Source organism: Podarcis raffonei, chromosome Z, assembly GCF_027172205.1.
Source record: "Podarcis raffonei isolate rPodRaf1 chromosome Z, rPodRaf1.pri, whole genome shotgun sequence".
Taxonomy (NCBI): Eukaryota; Metazoa; Chordata; class Lepidosauria; order Squamata; family Lacertidae; genus Podarcis; species Podarcis raffonei.
The window spans coordinates 13,044,636-13,065,675 of record NC_070621.1 but is presented as its reverse complement, the minus strand read 5'-3'; the positions used below and the strand labels follow the sequence as shown (position 1 = coordinate 13,065,675).

The 21,040-nt window shown below is 42.9% G+C and overlaps 1 protein-coding gene across 1 annotated transcript in view; it reads left to right on the top strand.

Annotated features, from left to right (window-relative positions):
- The window catches only part of SCAI (suppressor of cancer cell invasion), a 78,140-nt gene extending 62,525 nt beyond the window's left edge, over window positions 1–15,615 (top strand). The window contains exons 11-18 of the mRNA XM_053374389.1: window positions 177–278; window positions 2,855–2,933; window positions 6,819–6,918; window positions 7,520–7,601; window positions 10,799–10,871; window positions 14,015–14,188; window positions 14,437–14,537; window positions 15,217–15,615. Of these exons, the coding sequence (XP_053230364.1) occupies window positions 177–278; window positions 2,855–2,933; window positions 6,819–6,918; window positions 7,520–7,601; window positions 10,799–10,871; window positions 14,015–14,188; window positions 14,437–14,537; window positions 15,217–15,366 (861 nt within the window). The 3' untranslated portion in view covers window positions 15,367–15,615. The remainder of the gene's footprint in view (window positions 1–176; window positions 279–2,854; window positions 2,934–6,818; window positions 6,919–7,519; window positions 7,602–10,798; window positions 10,872–14,014; window positions 14,189–14,436; window positions 14,538–15,216) is intronic.
- The last annotated feature ends 5,425 nt before the right edge of the window (window positions 15,616–21,040 follow it).

The following is a 21,040-nucleotide window of genomic DNA, read 5'->3' as shown; positions in this document are numbered from 1 at the left end:
CACTCACCAGGCGAGGCAGTAGAAATTTATTTTAACTTTGGTTTGAGATCAGTTGGAATTCCATGTTGAGCTAATTGTATAGATCTGAGGAGCAGCTGTGCTGAGATGAAAAATCTATAACCTCCTTTATTTTAGTGACATGTGCTGCTTGTTTCTTTCTTTCTTTTTTTATATAGGAGACAACGGAAAAGCCAGCAAGAAGGGAAAACCCTCACAAGTACTTGCTGTACAAGCCAACCTTCAGTCAGCTGTACACCTTCTTGGCTGCGTCGTTTAAGGTTTGTGCCAAAGGAGGAGGTGCCTCTTTCTAGTGATAGAATATCCCAAATAGTGAAGGCTCATCCAATAGGTTGCCCCAACAACCTCAGTCTGCCATGAGTCAGCCAGCATCTTCCTGTCTTCTTACTTGCAACCACTCGGGGGGGGGGGGGGGCTGTCAGCTCCTTCATCTGTCTCAGTGTAGTCACTTGTATAACTCAGCAGGGATGAGAATGGGAGCAAAACTAGGATTAGGAGGTTCTACCTATTGTTGGCTCTGGCACTATCTACTGTTGGCTTCCATGCCTTCCGCCCCGCCAGCCACCACTGCTCCTAAAATACCATTTTGCCAAGTCAAAATGCAAGTGAGCAGGTATGTCTCCTGAGAACAAAAGGTGTTTATGAAGCGCAATTGAAATGAATAATGACAAATTTAAAAAATACCATCATTGCTATGAATTGAATTTTATTCATCTGTTTAAACTGTTTTATACACCTTTGCTTTGGAGAGCTCAAGGCAGCAAGCAACAGCAATTTAATTTTCAAATTACCCTGCAGTGAACGCTTAAAGCAGCAGTGGAAGACAATTGAATACAGCAGCAATAAAAAATTATTCACAAAACCGAAGGCAGTTTCAAATTGGGGGGGGGGGGGAGACAACCACTACCATCATTAGATAAGGGAGCAGTTTCCAGTCCAAAGAGAGATATTTTTTTATACCAGCCTATTGAAGGCTGCTGCAAGAGGAGCTGAGGCAGGTTTCCCTCAGAGTTTGTACAGTTGGACACAAATTTAGAATTAGGAAGAGGAGAGAGAAAGAGAGGCTGTTTTGCCTCTTCCAGAGATGGGTGGGTTGGTTTATATACAGTCATCCTGACTTGAACAGGTTCTTGTAATAATTTTAAAAAGACTATCAAACCTATTTGAACAGAAGCAACAGCAAGACAAAAGAGGTTTCTTTGTGCGTTGCCTGGAGGTTGGCAATGATTTTTTTAAATAAAAAAGTTGAAAGCGGCATATGACTGCGTCACTTCTGTGTTACTCTGCTCCCTCCCAAGCATTCATTCATTCATTTAGCAGTATATGCCGCTTGGTTGTAACGAAACCTCTGTTTACAGGAACCATTAAAAAGATCAATAGGAAACCCAACTGTTTTGTGTTGATCATTTTAATGGAAAAACATCAAGACTTACTGCCCCTGGGGTTTGCCAACACTACTCCAGCGCCCCTCCTGGACAGCACGGATGGGGTGCTGCTGTGTAACGGGGTGGACGATAGACCACAGCATCCCCTGTCTGTCTCTCTGGCCCATCACCAGATGCTGATCTCCTAATCCCATTCCAAGATCAATAGGTTTTCTGGTAAAGGAGATAGTATCTTTACAGACAGTAGCAACACCTGCCCTTTGTCCTCCTCCGCCCAAGTCTAACCTAGCGCTGTAACAAGTACCCAGAGGGACACGGCTGAGTTAGGTCAGGCCCACCCAACTCACCCATCCAAGTCTTGGTAATGCATACCACATCTGCCCTTTTATTCACCACCAGTTTGTGGGTGAGCATGGTCTTATTGTGGACTGACCTGGCATTCAATAACAGCACCATTGGACCAGAGGGCTAAGAAGTAAGCTATCAGCAACTTCCAGATGGGTGAAAGGCGGACAAGAGCCTCTGCCCCAGTTGTGTGGAAACAGGAGAGGAGTCTCAATGGAGCTAGCAGTGGGAAGGACACTAGAACTCAAAGATATCCAGTGAAGCTGAATGTTGGAAGATTCAGGACAAATAAAAGGAAGTGTTTCTACACCACATAGTTAAACTATGGAACTCACTCCTGCAGGAGGCAACAATGGCCCACCAATTTGGATGGCTTTGAAAGAGTATTAGAGAAGTTCATGGAGGATAAGACCATTGATGTCTACTAGCCACAAAAGCTATGCTGTTTCTTGATGGTCAGAGGCAGTAAATGCTTCTGAATAAAAAGGTAAAGGACCCCTGGACAGTTAAGTCCAGCCAAAGGCGACTATGGGGTTGCAGCACTCACCTCGCTTTCAGGCCAAGGGAGCTGGCATTTGTCCACAGACAGCTTTCCGGGTCATGTGACCAGCACGACTAAACCGCTTCTGGTGCAACAGAACACCGTGCTGGAAACCAGAACGCATGGAAATGCCGTTTACCTTCCCACCGCAGTGGTATACCTATTTATCTACTCACACTGGTGTGCTTTTGAACTGCTAGGCTGGCAGAAGCTGGGACAGAGCAACGGGAGCTCACCCTGTCGCGGGGATTTGAATTGCCAACCTTCTGATCAGCAACCTTCTGCATACTAGTTGCTGGAAGCCACATGAGGGGCGAGTGCTTCTAGCAGGGCTCTTATTATCTTATTAAGGATGGAATATTCCTTCAATCCAGTGCAAGTCCTACTGCTACATTTATTTTAAAAAAACATTTTTAATATTCATATTGGGTTATCCTTGATACACACAGCTTAAAATAAATGATATGTATCTGTATTGTGCATTAATAAACAAATGCCTACCTCCCCCCTCTCCAATATTCCCTCACCAACTCCCCTCCCCCCCCTTCTCCTGTCAAACTTTCAGGAGCTGCCTGCAAATAGTGTCCTGCTCATCTACCTGTCAGCCACTGGCGTGTTTCCTTCAGGTCGTTCGGATAGTGAAGGTACAAATAAAGGAATGCTCCCTGTCATGAGCAGGGCCTGAATTCTCTTTATGATCCACAATCTGACGGGGGAAGCCTCCAAATGCTTTTTCTCTTGGAGAATAAGCTATGGGCCGGCATTGCCTTTGCTGGGTAAGGCTGCCCAACAGGAAGTGGCGTTTGGATTTTCTCTCATGTCTACCTTTGTGCCACACCTTAAGATTTTTCAGGTGTTGGAAGCGTTAGCACCCGGTTCAGGTGCTTTACTGGGCTGGAAGATCTTCTTTGTGTGGTGAAGAAGTGGGGTGTACGGACCCCTATGCCATGCACACTGCGTGATGCTCAGCAGATGTGTATCCCATACATCTCCATTAGTTTCTCTCTCACCTTTTTTTCCAAGTAGCTCAAGGTGGTTTACATGGTTCTCCCTCTCATCATTTTATCCTCACAGCAACCCTGTGAGGTAGGTTAAGCTTAGTGGGGATTTGAGCCCTGGCCTCCCAGGTCCTAGTCTGACAAACGCTCTAGCCACTACACTACACTGGTTCTCCTTTCATGCCCCAGGGAGAAAAGAGTGGACAACAAAGACATTTTTCAGCCTGAGGGCCACATTCCCTTCTTTGAAGGCTTCAAGGGGCCACATGCCATTGGTGGGTGGAACAATGATTGTGAATTTTTACCTTTGTGCAGTAGACTAGTTTCTATGTATAAATGATACACACAAACACCCAGCCTCCATCCACACAAGCAAGAGGCATTATCAGGGTTTAAGGACACATTCCAGCCAGCCAAAACCATTCACAGTGTGAAGTAGAGTCAGTGAGGGTGAGGGTTATGGCCTGGAGAGAGGGAGAAAGTCTTAAGGGCCAGATAAAGAGCCCTGGAGGGTTCCCCACCTCTGCTGTCCAACCAGGTCTTAAAAGTGTTACGAGGCTCCATATGGAGCACATTACAGTACTGAGGAGTGGCGTGTGCTTGATCTTCACTACACGAAGATGATAACCAGCCTTGTAAGTGTTTGGTAAATGGTGCCTCCTGAATGCTTCTGGGGCTCATTGTCCCTTTTATTTAAAAAACAAAACAAAGCAGTATGAACACAAAGCCGTGTTGATAGTACTCAAGTGCAGCCAAAGGATGACTGCTGGGGGAGGGGGGGCGTGCTGTAGAGATGGTGGATATTTCCTCACAATTCAAGCCCTTGTCATGACTTTGGTAATTTCCCTCCACCCCACCTCCACCCCACCTATCCGACCCGGAAGAATATTGGGATGCAGCTGCCATCTGTGCTTTGTTTGTTGTTTTGTTTTTTAAGACAACTCCCCACCCCCCTCAAAAAATACAATCATGAAGATGATCCATTCCAAAAATTGGCTGAAGCTGAATGAATGGATCATACAAAGTGAAAGAATTTGGTTCTCATGGTATCATGTTTGCATTCAACAACAACAAAAATTCCTCCTAGTAGATGTTGTATTAAATCTGCTCCATTCACTTAAAAGACTTGCATTCCTTTATAAAATGCATGCTTGTTTCATCTTTCCTTGCATGATTCATAAACCTTTCCAGATACTTATATTTAAAAAAACCCACAAAAACACCTGTAACAAAAAGTTTACAGGGTCTTTTTTGCTGTGTACTTTGGTGCCAAATCTTTGTCCTCTCGCTTGACTCTGGTTTTTGTGGGTGGGTGGGTCTTATGCCTGCTGCATGAGCTTTTGTTGTTCCCAACATACGGTAGGACAAATGTCCATCTCCACCCTTTGTAGAGCTTTCTAGATTTTCTGTTAATGCTTCTGGCTCAAAGTGGGAGGTGAGCCTTGGGGACCATCTGTGCAAAATGTCAACCTCCTCCATTCTGCCCCAGAGATGACATTAATGCAGCTGGGACTCTAGAAGGGAAAGAGAGCTGGCCTGATTAAGTCATTGACATGGGGGGAAAGCAGAAGGGGTAAAAATAATTAGGGATAATTTGAGGAAGGGGTAAATTGATAGTTGGTAAGAATAGGTTTGTCTTCTGTAATTGAACAGAGTTTGAGGAATGGGACCTGCCTCTTGAGGCACAACAAGGCAGATAATCTTAGAGCGCTTGAACCATGGGAGGATGGAGTATCAGACAAAGATAAAGGGAGGATAGGTCTAAGGAAAAAGAGAAGGAGGATAGGCTCTGCCTCACCCATGAAACTGCCCTGTAATCTTCTGAGCTCAGTAAGGCAAAGGTGCAATGGCAATATTCCTGATACTTGCTTTTGCACAACAAATTATTATTTTTTAATCAATGTTTCCTTTTGTTAGCTGCTTTGGTCTTTCCTTGGGAAGGTAAAACTGGTTATTAATCAGCAAGTGAAATTTGGGAAGTAAATGAAGAACCAGGATTGTTGTCTCAGCCCTTCCAATTGTACCCATGTACAAAAGTCAGCCGAAGATGATCCTTGTCAATCCATGTGGCCAACACAGACCAATGTGGCATTGCTGAATTCAGCCTTGTAATGATAATTTTTAAAATATTGGACTTGCACATAGCTACCTGCAGTCCACATGATTGGCTTTCTGAGCTGAACGTACAGGGAAGGGCAAACAGTATCACTTGTTCCCTAGAATGTTACAGCTTCAGGAGCATGGGAAGCAGCATTTGAGGGAGGCACCATCTGCATTGTATCTTTAAAGCAGTACCATACCACTTTAATAACTCATGGCTTCCCCACCAAGCATCCTGGGAGCTGCAATTTATTAAAGGTTGTGAGACTTGCTAGGAGACCCCCCCCCTATTCTTCGCACAGAACTTCCATTCCCAGAGTACCCCAGGTAGAGGGAACTGTTAAACCACTCTGGGAATGGTAGCTTTGTGAGGGGAATAGGGGGTCTCACCACCTTAACAAACGGCAGTTCCCAGGATCCTTTGGGGGAGCCCTGGGTGTTTAAAGTGGTTTGATGCTGCTTTAAATGTATAGTGCAGATGGAGCCTGATTCTAAAGACCGCATTTGACACCTGTCGACTTTGCTATGCGAAATGAGTAACTGCGTCTCCAGGAGAAGGAGTAAAATCTTAGGGCCAAACTAGACAAATTATACTGTCTCCACTGGGAAGAGATGGTTAAGCGCAAAGACCATTTGGAAAATCCCATTGTCTTGTTGTGGAAAATGCTTGAATTCCCACTAGGCAGTTGTGAATCTGGTAGTGAAGCATGTTGTGTAAGTGGCTGTTGCCCAGAGTTGGGTCAAAAAACCAGCTTTTCCTTTTTTAAGCTTCCCTTGGCATTCTCCCATCAGCGTTCTCTCTCTCTCTCTCTCTCTCTCTCTCTCTCTCTCTCTCTCTCTCTCTCTCTCTTTATCACTATGCTGGTGGCTGGTATCCACAGCAAATCTGGAAAGGTTCTTCCTGACCTACTAAGGTGGAAGGATGGATTTCTAGTTCTTGGTTGTATTGATTTTGATTGTGGTGTGTGGGTTTAAACATGGCGTATATTGATCCTTCCTGTATATATGTGAAATAAACACGGTTTTAGTTAGAGAGGTCTCTAATGAAAAGGGCACAATACTTTTGGCCCTACACAATCTGAAACAGGGATAGTCAGCTGCCAGCCCTCAATTCCACCTATGGCAGCTGTACCAAATTCTAATCAAGATCATAGTAAGTTAAATTGGGACGAAGTGAATCTGTGTTGTGTTTTGAATTCATAGGCTAAAATGAATCAAAAGCTAAAGGACATCTTGTATTGTCAAGATGGGGGGCAGACATTGGCCAAGTGAACTTCCAAACCCATAATCCATTAGTAATCTGCAAGCTCTTCCAGATTCTCCTTTTTTCCCCAAATGGGGGCTGCTGTCCATATCCCGTGTTTGTTTCATTGCCAACATGTAGCTGTGTAGCTGCTGTTCATTCTGGCCTCCTGTTTGCATTTTCTGCAGGTCCCTATGATTTTGGGGGTGTCCTGACAAACAGCAACCGGGACATCATAAATGGGGATGGCATCCACAAGCGGAACCAGTCGTACAAAGAGATGCACTGGTGAGTACCATGTACCTGGAAGAGCAGGTGGCAGGAGCCCTCAGCCCTTGGAATTTAGTTACGGGACTTTTGCTGCCCCATGGTTTCAGTATTTGTACTGGCTTCTTCCAACTGGCATTTTGAGGCTGATGCTTCTCCCACAACTCATACACATTTCCTATAAAGCCCTAACCTCAAGGGCAGGGTTGGGGGGTATTTTTCAACCTGCGCATCACATTCCTTCAATAGTAACGTTTTTGGGTGGCTGCATGCTGGTGGTGAGTGGGCCCAAAGGCAGTAGGGGGAGCAGTGGAGATGACACCTTCGTGCTGTAGGCACACACCTTCATCACTCCATCCAGGCAAGCAAGAAGCATTATCTAGCAGCTCTTCTTATGTTCTTGTGACCATGAACTCAGGCCTCTCTGTTTAAACTCGTGGGTGGAGGGTCCTGTTTAGGTTTGCTTAGTTTCCCTTAAGCACTTTTATAAATAAGTACAGTAAATGGAAGGTTGTGGTGGGGGGTGGGGAGACCCCTGGAATGATGTTATATTACTAAGGAAGCAACAATCTCTTCCCAGGTTCCAAGCGTACTTTTGAACCGTTTCTGTTCTCTCTTTTAGTCTACACCCTGGTGATCTCTATCCTTTCACGAGGAAGCCTCTGTTTATCATAGTGGACTCCTCTAACAGCGTTGCCTACAAGGTAACAACTTTTCTCCATCATTATCACCATCGTTATTTATTTATATGCCTCCTTTCCATAGTTAAGGTGTGCTCTAGATGGCTTACAACCCCAGAAAATTGACATAATTTGCTCTAGTAGGTACAAAAATGCAACCAAATCTTAAATGATAAAAAATGAAAACCTCTCAGTGAGTATACAGCAAAATTTAACAATTGTTAGTAGATCATAAGATCTGAGAATAAAAACTAAGCAATGTAATCCCAATAACAGGTAAAAACAATGTATGTCAGAATTAAATCTTGACTCCAGCATTAACTCCTAAACAACACCCCCCATGCCAATAGTTTCTAGACATACTGGACAGCAGGACTTACTGGCCTCACAGGTCAAATAGTCTCTGGCCTCTCCAGCACCAGCTGGTTTTGCAGCTGGAATCAGGGTGCTGCCCCCCACCCCAGCCCAGCAAAGCAGGGAGGAGGCTCTTGCAGGACTCACAGATAAGATGATTTTTAAGATGTCTGTGTTTTGAGTGCTTCTAAAGTCAGCCCCTCTCCCTACACCAAAGTAATTTTTAAAAATGCATTTTACGTGTGCCATTTGTTGTAAATAGAACAATCTTGTAATGTGTATACACAAAATTTATTCAAGGGAACAAAGCAAAAAACCAAACAAAATTTTAAAAAACATAATGCCTTGGTAGTAGTAACTGACTTTTATAAAACACTAAAATGTCCTCTGTGAAACAGTGAAATACCCAACACATTTGGGATTTGGTACTGAGCTTACTTCTGAGATTTAAAGCACAATTGCAACTGGCCTTTTTAGAGTTCTCTAAGGTGGTGTGATGTGTTAACCCATGGATAACTGCAGCCCCTTTGGAGAGACATAGCCATGTTCATGTGCCAGCAGCTGTACTGTAACTTCCTTCCTTCCTTGTTTTGACTATTTCAGTTGGATTTTGCTCTTGCTAATTCTAGTTACCTTATTGCACATAATATATATATGAGTGTCTGTATCGCATGCCCTGTGTAGAGTAGCACAGAGCTCTGTGCTTAATCATCACTTTGACATTGAGAGGGAGAGAAGGGGGGGTGACTATTGCTCTGATTAGACCCAGCTGCTCTTTAATATGTTAACAAGCTTAGTAGGAATTACCTTAATGAATTTTAGTGGAATTGACACATTTGGAAGAGCGCTTGCTGTCTTAACAGGCTGAGTCCTGGATAGAAACTAGAAGGATGCTTTCCTTCCTTTCCCTGCCTAAATTTCCAACTTTCCCCAGCATCTCTTTTCCACCACGTGTTAGAAAATACTCATTTGGCTGGAAAAACTGAGCAGTCATCCGCCTCAAAAAAACATTTGCTTTGTCTCATTAGCTGTTGCATACAGAAAGTTAAATTTCATGTTGGGTTGTCCACATGACATCCCCTGGTGCACTGCAAAGACTTCTGTTACTTATTTAGAACATTTGTAGTCCACTCTTCTGCCAGAAAGGCTCACACAGTGGCTTCCGGACAAAAACATGACACACAAGGGGAAAGTGAAGGGGAAGTGAAAGAGGTGGGTGGGGAATCAAACTTAGGCATTAATTCTTAATGTTGACATCCTTCTGTCTCTTGAGACATTGGAGGAGTTTGCCTTTGAGGGTGAAGTCAAGCTGTTGGAAGGTTACAGTATCTGCTGTGGCTGTAGAGACTGAGACGGGAGAGACATGTTTTGTTGCATCTGGAGCAGATAAAGGCGTCCAGTTGTGCTGCTGCAGATGTGCCATGGCTCTTTTTTTATCTCTGTCCTTCTCCCAGTGGCCATTCCACCTCTGGTCACTGCTAGGGATACACAACTTGACTTCCTGCAGGCACTGCAGTCATCTGCAACTGATTCCCACTCCAAGGGGTTGATGTTGCCAGCCTTCATGTCTCATTTGCAGACATCCTTGAAATGCAGATTTGGTCTGCCAATAGGCCTAGTGCCTGAAACCAGGTCCCCATAGAGCACGTTCTTGGGGATCCTGCCATCTTCCATTCTGTGGACGTGGCCAAAGCAGCATAGATGTCTGAGACAGGAGTGTGAACATGCTGGGAATGTGGATTTGGGAGAGCATGTCTTTGTTTGAAACTTTGTCCTCCCATGTGATAACCAAAGTCTTTCTGACACAGCACATGTGGAAGGCGTTGAGGTGTTGCTCCTGGTGGATGTAAGTTGCCCACGTCTCAAAATTATGCAGCAATCCCTTCCACCCAATTAAGTTCTTGCCTTGTTATCCTTAGACTCAAGTTTAAATAATAACTTTAAATACAGAGACTTAGTATTTTTTCTATTATCAGCAGCCTGATTAACAGTAGCTGACAATACTGGAAACCTATTGAAATCCCCATTGAAATCTCGGTAAATAATATTTGGAATGTGGCTCTGTCGGGACACCTTACTCGTCATAGAAGGGTAATTAAAGGCATTTCAAAGATAGACACTTTTGGCGAGACTTGGCTTCCATTCTTTTCCTATATAAATGAGAAAGAAGATACTTTTATTCCACGCACAACACAAGAATCTCTGTGGAGAGGATACTTGAATGGACAGTGCATATATAAACGTATTGTCTGTGTACTGTGTACTGCCTATGAAACTTAATAAGAAGGTACCACTGGACAAAGTTACTGTATTTATATGCTGTTCTTGTATTTACGTGAAAACCAATAAAAATATTTGGATATTTTTTAAAAAGAGGGAAGCGTTCACAAAGTTCAGGTATGACTGTTCTGGTGGTGTTGATTCAAGGCCACTCTTTCTGCTTTGTACTATGGGCCCTTTTTGACTAGAGATGGATCTTGCTCGCCACCAGGGAGTAATCCAGGTTGCAAGCAGCATGTGGTAGTTCTGAGTGACACAAACACAACTTAGTGCTGATCGCCTGGTGACAGTCAAGTCCCTCTGGTGCCAGTGGCCTGACCTTGGGGGTCTCCAGAACACCCTGTGTTTAGCCATGGCAGAGAAGAACATGTTTGTGATGCAGAGGCGTAGACATATTGCTAGGGAATTTTACTTTTATACTGAACATCCCACTCTTTCTTTTGAAAGAAAGGGGTTTGTATGGGGCTCCCAGTGGCCCTCCTCTTCAACCAACTGATCGGGTTTACCTTTCCGTTAGCTTTCTATTGCTGTATGTGTTCTCAAACCAAACTGCTGAGATCTCTCTCTTTCTCTCGCTCCTCTTCCAGAATTTCACAAACTTATTCGGACAACCACTGGTGTGCCTACTTTCACCAACAGCATATCCAAAAGCGTTGCAAGGTATGAAGGTGTTTTTCCTCTGTAACAGGAGTTGAGGTGTTGCATTGTGTTCCTGTATTTTACAGCAACAACAAAAGTCAGTGGAAAGGGGGTATTAGCTTCCCAGCTTAAAAAGCTGCAGTGACACCTCCCATCTCTCGACCCTCATTTGAACCCCTGAACCACAGTGAGCAGTTCTTTCTTTTTTTGCAAGAACAGGGCATTTGTCGTCTGGAAATTTACAGTAAATATTTCACTAACATACTTGTTGAGCCTTGAAATTGGCTGTCCTGGATGCTTGGAGAAACTCTGGTGCTTAGTCCTGTTGTTGCTGTTGCATTGTTCATTCCACTGCTGGGTAAACAAAAAGCTCTTAGCCTGGTGCCTAGGGATTGATAAGAATGGCACCAGGCATGAGTCTGGGGAGAGCATTCCACAGGTGGTACTACTGAAAAGTGTTGCCAGCCTCCTCACTTCTCTCAGATGCTCAGGTGGGGCACATTGAAAAGGACTTCAAATGAAGACTGCAGGGACTGGGCTGGTTTGTATGAGGAGAGGCAGTCCCTGAATTATTGTGCTCCTGAGCCTTGTAGGGCTTTAAAGGTCAAGGTGCAATCAGGCTCTTTATTTTCTTGGGGGATAGGACCATAGTCCAGCGGGTTGAGCACTTTCTTTGCATGCACAAAGTTCCAGATTCAATCCCTGGCATCTCTAGGTACGGCTGGGAGAGACTCCAGCCTGACACCCTAGAGAGCTGCTGTCAGTCAATGTCTACAGTACCAATCTAGATGGACCAGTAAGGACCCCTCTGCACTATACATTTACAGCAGTAGTATATTGCTTCAAACAATCAGTTTCCCCCAGAGAATTCTGGGAACTGAAGTTTGTTACTGGTGCTGACAGTTGCTAGGAGATTCCTATTCATGTCACAAATCTACAATTCCTAGAGTTACTGTTTTTATTTATTATATTTATTAGTCACTTTTCGCAAAATAAATAAATAAAGTGAGTTCCCTGGGAAGAATAATTGATTGTTAAACCACACTGAGAATTGTATCTCTGTGAGGGGAATAAATCTAACGACTTTCAACACCCTAAGAAACTGCAGTTCCCAGGATGCTTTGGGGGAAGCCATGATTGTTTATAGTGGTATGATACCGATTTAAATATATAGTGCAAACAGAGCATACGACAGCTCCTTTTCTCCTTAATGTCCGCTGTCCTTTTGCTTCGTGCAGATAAAATGTGGGGCAGGGGGGCGGTATTATCTCCTCTTCCTTTGCAGCGGTAACTGTGGTGGGCACTCTCTCTTAGGGTTTCTTCCTTGCCTGGACTAACGTTAACGGAAGTCTTTTTGGAGTGCCTTGTAATCTAATTAGGGAGCGAAATATTTGATCAGTTCGAAAGCTCTCTATTAACTTTCCAACCCATTTTTCCAGTCCCCATAACTGTAAGTGGTTCTCTGGTGTGTCGCTCTCTGAGAGAGCAGCCCCTTTACTGCTACTGGTTCCCAGCATGAAGTCCAGTCTGGTGACATAATTTGTGGCACAGGAAGGTGGTGGTCAGCAGTGAATGCATGAAAGGAGCTGGAGACTTCACCCTTTGGCCTTGTTGAGGTAAGTTCTATTATGTGCCAAGAGGTTTTGAGTAAAAATAAATAAATATTGTTCCTGTGAAAAGAACACTAAATGAGGCTGAGTACACATCATACATTTTTTAAAAAACAACAACAACAACAACAACATTAAATCTCCCCCCAAAAGAAACCTGGGAACTGTAGTTCGCTGTGGGTACTTGAAATTGTAGCCCCTGGATTCTTTTTCTTTCTTTCTTCCCAGAGAAGGGTGTGCTTTAAATGTATAATATGTACATAGCCTCAGTCAAAGGAATGATGAAAATAATAGAACTTACCCTTTTTCAAGCAGAAAACACCTACCAACTGGTGAATGTCTCCAGCGGGAGAGGGGAGGAAGATCGTATCTTGTTTAGTGTAATGTTCCTGCTGATCAGAACCTTAAATCTCTCCTTTTTCTCATTTTACTTAGTTGTACAAATTTGAAACAGAGCTAAGAGCTAGTCAAGTTTGAAGGATCAGCTTTCATTCTGGTGAATAATTGGGATGGTGATTGCTGGCAAAATAATTCTTCATATGTGTGTTTTGGGGATTGGGTTGGGGATAGTTTTTTTCAAGGTATTGTGCTTCCTCTCCCCATTGGGGTAATAGTGCCTCTTTGTATTGGATGACGCTTTGGAGAAACGTTTTGCATTGGGTAATAGATAATCAAATAATATAGCTATCAGTGGGTACATCATAATTAGGAAACACTCCTTGATCGCCACAGCCGGGGTGTCTGCAGTGCTCAGTAGGATATAATAGAAATGGGGAACCTTTTTGCAGCCCAAGGACCACATTCCCTTCTGAGAAATCTTCTAGGGTCCATATGCCAGTGGTGGGCAGGGCAACAAATATAAACTTTACCTTTGTACAGCAGAACATTTTCCTCACATGCTCACACACGCCCCTTCTTTTTCCTCCATCCATACAAGCAAAAGGTGGTCTCAGAAATCAAGGGCATATTCCAGCAAGGCATATTGAGATGCGAAGCAGGGTCACTGAGGGTTGTGAATTAGGGAGATTTCCCTAAGCCAGGTATATTTGGCTCCTGGGCCTAAGGTTCCATATCTTTGGATAGACAGATTTCTGCTGGTACCTTACAGAATGATAGTTCACATCATAGAATGGCTTTTGGTCCCCCACCCCCCTTCCATTTGTCAACAGTCGAAGCCTGAACACCTTTCGGCAGTGTAAAATCTACCTTGAAATAAATCTGAGGGTTGTAGCCAATCCTACTCAGATTAGGTAAATTGAAATTTATGAGCATCGTTAATTTGGTCATGTTCATTTCAGTGGGTCTGCTCTGAGTACAACTTCTTTTGATACAACCTTGGGTTTATAGGGAACCTGTTAGACCCTTGACATAAATTTGCTGCTGCTCATTGCTAAGCAAAGTTTGTTAGACTTGGATAGGAGGGCATCTTTGGTGCATTTATAATAGTGCCTCCCTATTTATGTGTCATGGTAGAGGGTTGTATGGCTGTTAACAGTGGGCAACCACCTCTCCTGTTTCGTATGCTAAGTGCATTTTGTGTTCATTTCCTTCCAGATCAGTCTCAGCGAGGCAGCCTCTTCACCTTCTTCCTGAACAATCCTTTAATGGCATTCCTATTTGTCTCTGGATTATCAAGCATGCGCAAAGGATTGTGGGACAAGTGTCATGATTACCTTCGCAAAATCAACCGGGATATTGCACAATTGCTGACTCATTCCCGTTCCATAGGTATGTACTCTAGGTATGCTTAGACCAAGGGAACCATGCAGCTGAAAATGAACAAAGAGGATGTGTTTGTTATTTTTACTATAAAGGGCCGCATCTGAGGTTGTATCCTCAGATGAGTAGACAGATTGATGTTACTGAGCCTGACTAGCATTAGATGCAACTCAGAGTCTCCTTTCCACTCCAGAAATTGAAAAAATAACTTTCTGAATTCAGCTTTTCTTTAAGAGCTGCCTTCTTACTTTCTGCAGATCAGGCCTTTCTCCAGTTTTTTGGAGATGAATTCCTTCGCTTACTTCTAACAAGATTCATCTTTTGCTCAGCTACCATGAGGATGCACAAAATCTTCCGGGTATTTATCTATTATTTATTTTATTTAAAAAATCATACTGCTTGAAAATCTCAAAGCAGCATTGAACTCTTCCCTTCTTGTTGTCGAAACAGCTCTTTGATAGATGCTGACTGTGGATTGTATCCAACCAAGCTCTACTTTGAGTAGACCCAGTGAAATCAAAGCAGCCGTCAAGTTTTTAGCAACATTAGGCCCAGTCCTGTAGGAATGCTCTCCCTAAGGAGGCTCAGCAGGCACCTTCTATTTTAACCTTTCAAAATTTGCCATAAACTTTTCTATGCCACCAAGCACAGACAGTTAAGAAAACATCTATGATAGTTATGCTGATTATTATATTAAATTTTACACAGCTTTCTTCATACATGTGTGTGTGTGTTTAAAAAAAATAAGTTAAAATTTAAAATCACAGATCATTAGCATAAATATATCTTGTTTGTCCCTCTCTTCCTCCCAAAGGAGCTCAGGGGTAGCAAACAATAAAACAATAAAAATACCTTTAAAACAATTCCAGATACAAACTGGAAAAGAATCTCTACTTAAAAGGCTTCTTGGAAGAAGGAGGTCTTCAGTAGAAGCTGAAAAGAGGACCACTTAGATATTTTTATGAAATTGCAATGATTACTGTACTGGAAAATTGAAATTCTATTTTTTCTCTCCTCCTCTTCCCCACTTCCTATAGCAGGAAACTAGAAATTATCCAGAATCCTACCCCCAGTTGCCAAGGGACGAAACTGTGGAGAATCCACACCTCCAAAAGCATATTTTGGAGCTGGCTTCCATGCTGGATGTTCGAAATGTGTTCCTGGAAACCACGCTTGATGATTATTAAAATGGAAATACACATTCTGGCTTTCTTACTGCAATGGGGTGTTTCCCAGCCACAGATTTTTGAAATGGTGCAGTTTTCTAATGTGAAGATCCACAAAAGGAATTTACTTGATTTTTATTTTTAAACTTAATGATTATTTTTTTAAACAAATGGAATGGCTGTGGGCACGGCTGTTCCATTCTGTATGGGGTCAATTTTATAAACTAATCCCTCCTGCATCTTTTTAAAAAAATTAAAGACTTAAAGGAATCCCTTGGGTTTAAAATTTTGGTTTGTGGTGGTTGAAAACCAGCGACACATCATAAATGAGCCTAAGTATTTAGGGAAAAAATGCTATTGGTCACTTTTCGCCCTTGTATGTGAAAATTCTTTATTTTTGTACGATTTTTAAAAATTTGGAAGCAAAAACAAAACACAAACAAACCAAGAAGAAGACCTCTTCTGTCCCCAAAGATTCTGGATTTGAAATGTGAAACATGGGATCACTCATTGCAAAGCAGCAATAGCAATAATAAAAAGTCTTTCAAAACAAGATATGTATGGCCAACTCAAGAAGGAGCATCACTTTTGAAGGGATCGCAGAAAATGTAGTGTTCCCTACTCCCATAAATCCCCTTATCCAGATGTTAAAGCTATGTTGCATGTTGATTAAGAATGCAGGACTTTTACCCCATCTCAGCCTGTGAAGGAATTGCCTCCTGACATAGGAATCACATCAAGAGACTGGCCCCCATCTCTTTATTGGACCACCCTCCGTGCCTCTTGCAGAGCCATGACGATCTTCCTGCCCTGGGAGGAAGGTCAGAACCAGTCAGTTTTTGGGTTCTGAAACCTCAGAAGGAGACAAGCTGCCTTCCTCCGCCACACAATGAAGTATCATTCCTCAGCTTCTGCCCAGAGACTTGTATCTAGGGATGGAAAATGCCAGCATATGAACACATGGCAAGGAACTGCTTCAAACTACCACTGCCACACTTGGGACTGTGAATAAACCCTTAACCTGTTTGTGGTGTTCCCCAGATCCAAGAGAGCCACTTTTCTTACCCCCCACTCCTACCCAGTCTTTTGTGATTTGACAACACAAGTTGATGCTGTGTAGTGGGGGAAAGATCACTGCCTTGCCTCTGTGGCTGAGCTGCTCAAAATAAAACCTTGTTTATAGTTGTGGGAAAGGCACGTCCCTCCCCTCACTGCCTGTGTAAAACATGAATCTTCCCTACCATAGCTGTGTTTAGATGAGGTGGTGTGGGGGAACATACTGACTTTTCATTTGAGCCCTTAAGTATTTATTCTGTCTACAGCAGGTGCAGGGGACCTTTAGCCCACCAGGTGTTGCTGGATACAACTCCCATCAGCCTTGGCAAGCATATGGCCTTTGGCCAAGGATGATGGGAGTTGTAGTCCAGCAGCAATCTAGTGGGCCAATCTACAGGAATCTGAAGGCTGCTGCCAGAGGGTTTTTGCTGGGGTGTCAAGGGGAGGGGAGCAATGCAAGGGAAGCTAAACTGCCTGAAGGCAGCCTGTCTGTTTTCAACATATGTTAGGAAGATACTAGTATATAATTATAATCAAATAGGAATGCTGCAGCAGAAGGAAAGGGTTGCTGGGGAAGGGTGCTGCTCTCAAATTGTCCTCAGCACCCAGCTTTTTAAGGCAAGTTGTGGCTCAAGAGGTCTACCCCCACTCCTATACAACCATCTTGGAAAAGACCTCAGTGGGGTTTTTTTGCCCACCAAGGAATATGTTCATCTTTGAGTACAGCAACAGGCTTTGAAAGACTTAGAATGTAAAGAACACATTCCGTTTCATTTGAAAATGGATAGGAAGTCCTGGAAAAATTACACAGCATAGGTTTGTGTGTTAAGTGTCTTCCAGATGGTCCTGGAAGGGCTGCTGATAAAGACTCCTTTGGTGGTCATCTTGCAAATGGGGGCATGTTGTGGGGAGTTGTTGGCCAGTACATTCAGGATTAACCCACCAAACACAGCACACATTTCAGGCTTTATTTTTTAAAGCTTATTGAGTGTTTTCTGTAATTCTGCAGTTGTGGGGTATCTTTGAGATGTCAAATAGGAAAAACAAGAGTTTTGTTGTTGCAGCTTGGGTTTCATGGAGGCCAAGGAGAGAACAATGGAGTAAGTGTTTCTTTTTCATCCTTTTCTTCCTGAATCTGTTTTGTCCCCATAAAATATTGCTTCCTTCGTATCTCTTCCAGCAGGCTGCCATGTATGCCGCTGCCCAAAGTATGATGCAATAGCCAACAAGCTGGGCACAACAGCAGAACTGAGATGCATTCCAGACTCTGAGAAGGCAATGCTTGGGAGGTGTAGCGAGAGGTGCCTTAGGTCGGGCAAAAAAAGTGCAATGGGGCATGGGCGAGTAGATACAGAGTTTTTGCAGAGATGTTGTTCTCTTCCCTGCTCCCCAGTGAGCTTGCTTCTAAAATGCCTTCACTTTTGACAGGCAATTGGAAAGAACAGTTTAATTGCCAAGTTGTTTCCATCAAGTTAGGTTTGGTAACTGGCACTGCTACATTTTTTCCCTGGGGTGCTCCCATTTTCCTGATTTTTTAAAAAGTAAAATAACAACAGTGTAGGTAAAAGGTGTTTGTTATATGTATTATATGCACAGTCTGCTAGCTTGTGGAGGGTGCTTCTTGTAAATTGTGTGCGTGTGTGCGTGTGTGTGTGATAGCTTGAGAACCATTTGAATACGGAATTTTTTTTAAAAAAATCTAAGCATAGGTGCTGAGCAGAATTTGTTCTATTTCAAGAGAGCATAATTAAGAGTGCCATTGCTCAAGACGGTGGTTTCATGGGTCCATAATTCAGAAGCATAGTTTCAGCAATGTGAATTTCTTCTTGGAGGACTTCACTGTCCAAAAACAGATTAGGGATTTGTGTAGGCCTTAAACTCGGGACAAGTATTTCATCTAATTCTTACTGAACTGTGACCTTGTAATGTTTGCAAACCAAAGGTTTGTGATGATGGACACACACTGACGTCCCTGAAACATTCTGGTGCCAATACGTCTCCCTGTACCGCCGATGTACCTCTGAGTAGTCTTTAAATGGCAAATGGTTCTTAGGGGAAATTTACTAAGAATATGGAACACTTGTGTTCATTTTGGAAGCCAAGGTTTCCATCAAGGAGATTCTTCCTTTTCAAGGTCCAAAGGTTTCTCTGGTCACCTGTGGTGATCATACGTCAGTTTCCACAGTTAGCTCTGACTTACCTTACTCCATGTTGCCTCATTTTAGCTGAAATAGCTTGTGTCCACAAGCTTGGAAATGAGATTTCTGTTTTAGAGTTTGCATTTTGTATTCTGTTCAAGTTTTGCTTTAACAGTAGATTTAGGTTAAAACTGGATCCCAGCCATACATAGTCCAGCATAACAGATATGCAAAGTTCAAATAATTAAAGGACTATATTTTTTAAAGCAAATAAGGACAGATATTACAATTTTGTTTTAAGAATATCCAGTCTACCACATTGATGTAATCTTATCTTGATATTTTCTGCTGCAGCTTCTTTTCTGTAACAAGCCTGATGGTTTGCCTGCAAAGATCTGCAGGCTTGATATAGAATCAAACCAAATTAAGAGTTGAGGAAAGTATTTTCTGGCCCTGTTACGTATAGGACAATCAAATGAATAGTGAGGAACACCCTTCACTGTACCAACTACACAAATACAGGATATTCCTATCATTGTGGCCACAAGGATGTGGCAAGGAATGTTTGCTGAAATCGAAGGCAGGCAACCATTCTCCTTTTCCATACCACATATTGCTCAAGGAAATGCTCAAGTGATCATGTGGTACTATTTGGGCTGATCTCCACATCAAGCAAAGGGAACAAATCTGCTGGATGAAGACATTATCCATTTTTGAAATTATGCTACTAGCTTTAAATTTAGAAAAATATGATGGAGAGATACTGAAAGACCTTACCAGATGAATTGGTCTTTGTATCCAGATCCCCCCCCCCTTCATATATTCTACAAAAGTACTACATTCTATTTGAACAGCTTCTTTTTTAAAAACAACAACCAACAACTTAGATTTAAGTGGATAAGTAAGTCTGGCATTGTAGTTTATGTTTCTAGCTGAAATTGGGTAAAGAAAAGTTGGCTTCTCTAATGCCTACATAAGGCGCAGGTTGTAAACAGGAACATTTTGTCTCAGTTTTGCTTGTACAATCGACTCTCAACTTATGTAGAGATTATGTTGCGGGTATAGCACACAAAGCCAAAATCATGTATAGTAAAAAAAAAAACAACCCTCCACACACAACCCATTCCTCCTGTACCTCCAAATGCCATCCCAAGGCCACCTGTACTCTCCCTGCCCCTCTGACCACTCTCTCAAGGTGAGTGCAATGGCAGGTGGGATTGCCAACATATTTTCCCCCAAACACCTGCCCCCTTTATAATTTATTTTTGGGTTTTTTTGGCCAAGTGCTTAAAACTCTGTGTGCGTAAGTTGTGAGTCAACTGTTTATTATGTTGGTGCAGTCAACTTTAAAATCCTGAAAGACAAATTAAGGCAGTGAAAATGCTTTGTCAGAGATGGGGAAGGTGTGGGAATCCAGTTGTTGTTGTTGGGCTCCAACTTCCATCAGCCCCAGCCAACCTGGCCAGTGATCATCTGAAGGGCAAAATGATCACAGTCAATAGTTTCAAGGATTTAAAAGACTGGAGACTATCTGCTGATTTTCAATATGGGCCAATACACTAGCTGTTTTTGAGCCAGCATTGTTGGGTTGAAGTTTCCAGCAACACCTTGTCTAGGAGGAGTATGTTCTCAGCACATGGTACAGCTCTTTATGGATATGAAGTATAGAATCAGTATTACATAAACCACCAATATCCCCCCCCCATGGTGTGTTTGTACATACACGAAATACACCACAGAGCAAAAAAATGTAGGTAGTTCATGTAATACTAAACAAGCCCTGATACCAGAGAGGCGAAACAGTACTGTTGGCCAAAGCAGAGATGTAAGAATGAAGAGTCTAGTAATAAGTCTTCCTTATCCTGCAGCCTAAGTCTTGGCACTTCTTGATATCTCTCTGCCTCTCCTTGATGACATTGCTCTGCATGTGCAGAGCCCACCCTGCATAGGCGTAGCCAAGGGGGGCAGTGAGGGGCAGCTGCCCCCCAATCAATAACAATAAAAATACATAGCTGCCCCCCAACAAAAGGTCTGCCCCCCCACAAAATTCCTGCTACGCCTATGCAACCCTACTTTCAAATATGCAAACCTGACTAACACCTGTTACATAGATTTTTTGCTTCCAGTGTGGGAGTAGCCTTTGGTCAAGTGAACTTTTCCTTCAACATAGATTGATATTGTAATACTTCACAGATTTGAACCCAGGGAAAAGGGAAGCTCTTCCACCTTGCTTTAGTGGTTCTGGTGGAAAGTGAGCAGTAGGTTTTAGAGTTTGTTGGGGCTTCAAGCACTTAACTGTATTGTTCTGAATATATTACAGCACTGCTATATGCTGGCATGGCAATAATAAATTAGCTCTGGTTGAGACCCTTTAAGCCATAACTTGCTTTTTGCAGTGTATTTTAGTAATGGTTTCCAAATAGAAAAACTGCTCTTTTGTGAGTGTGGAGAGAAATGATATTTTGATCTGAAATGGCTGCTTGGACACGTCTTGGAGACTA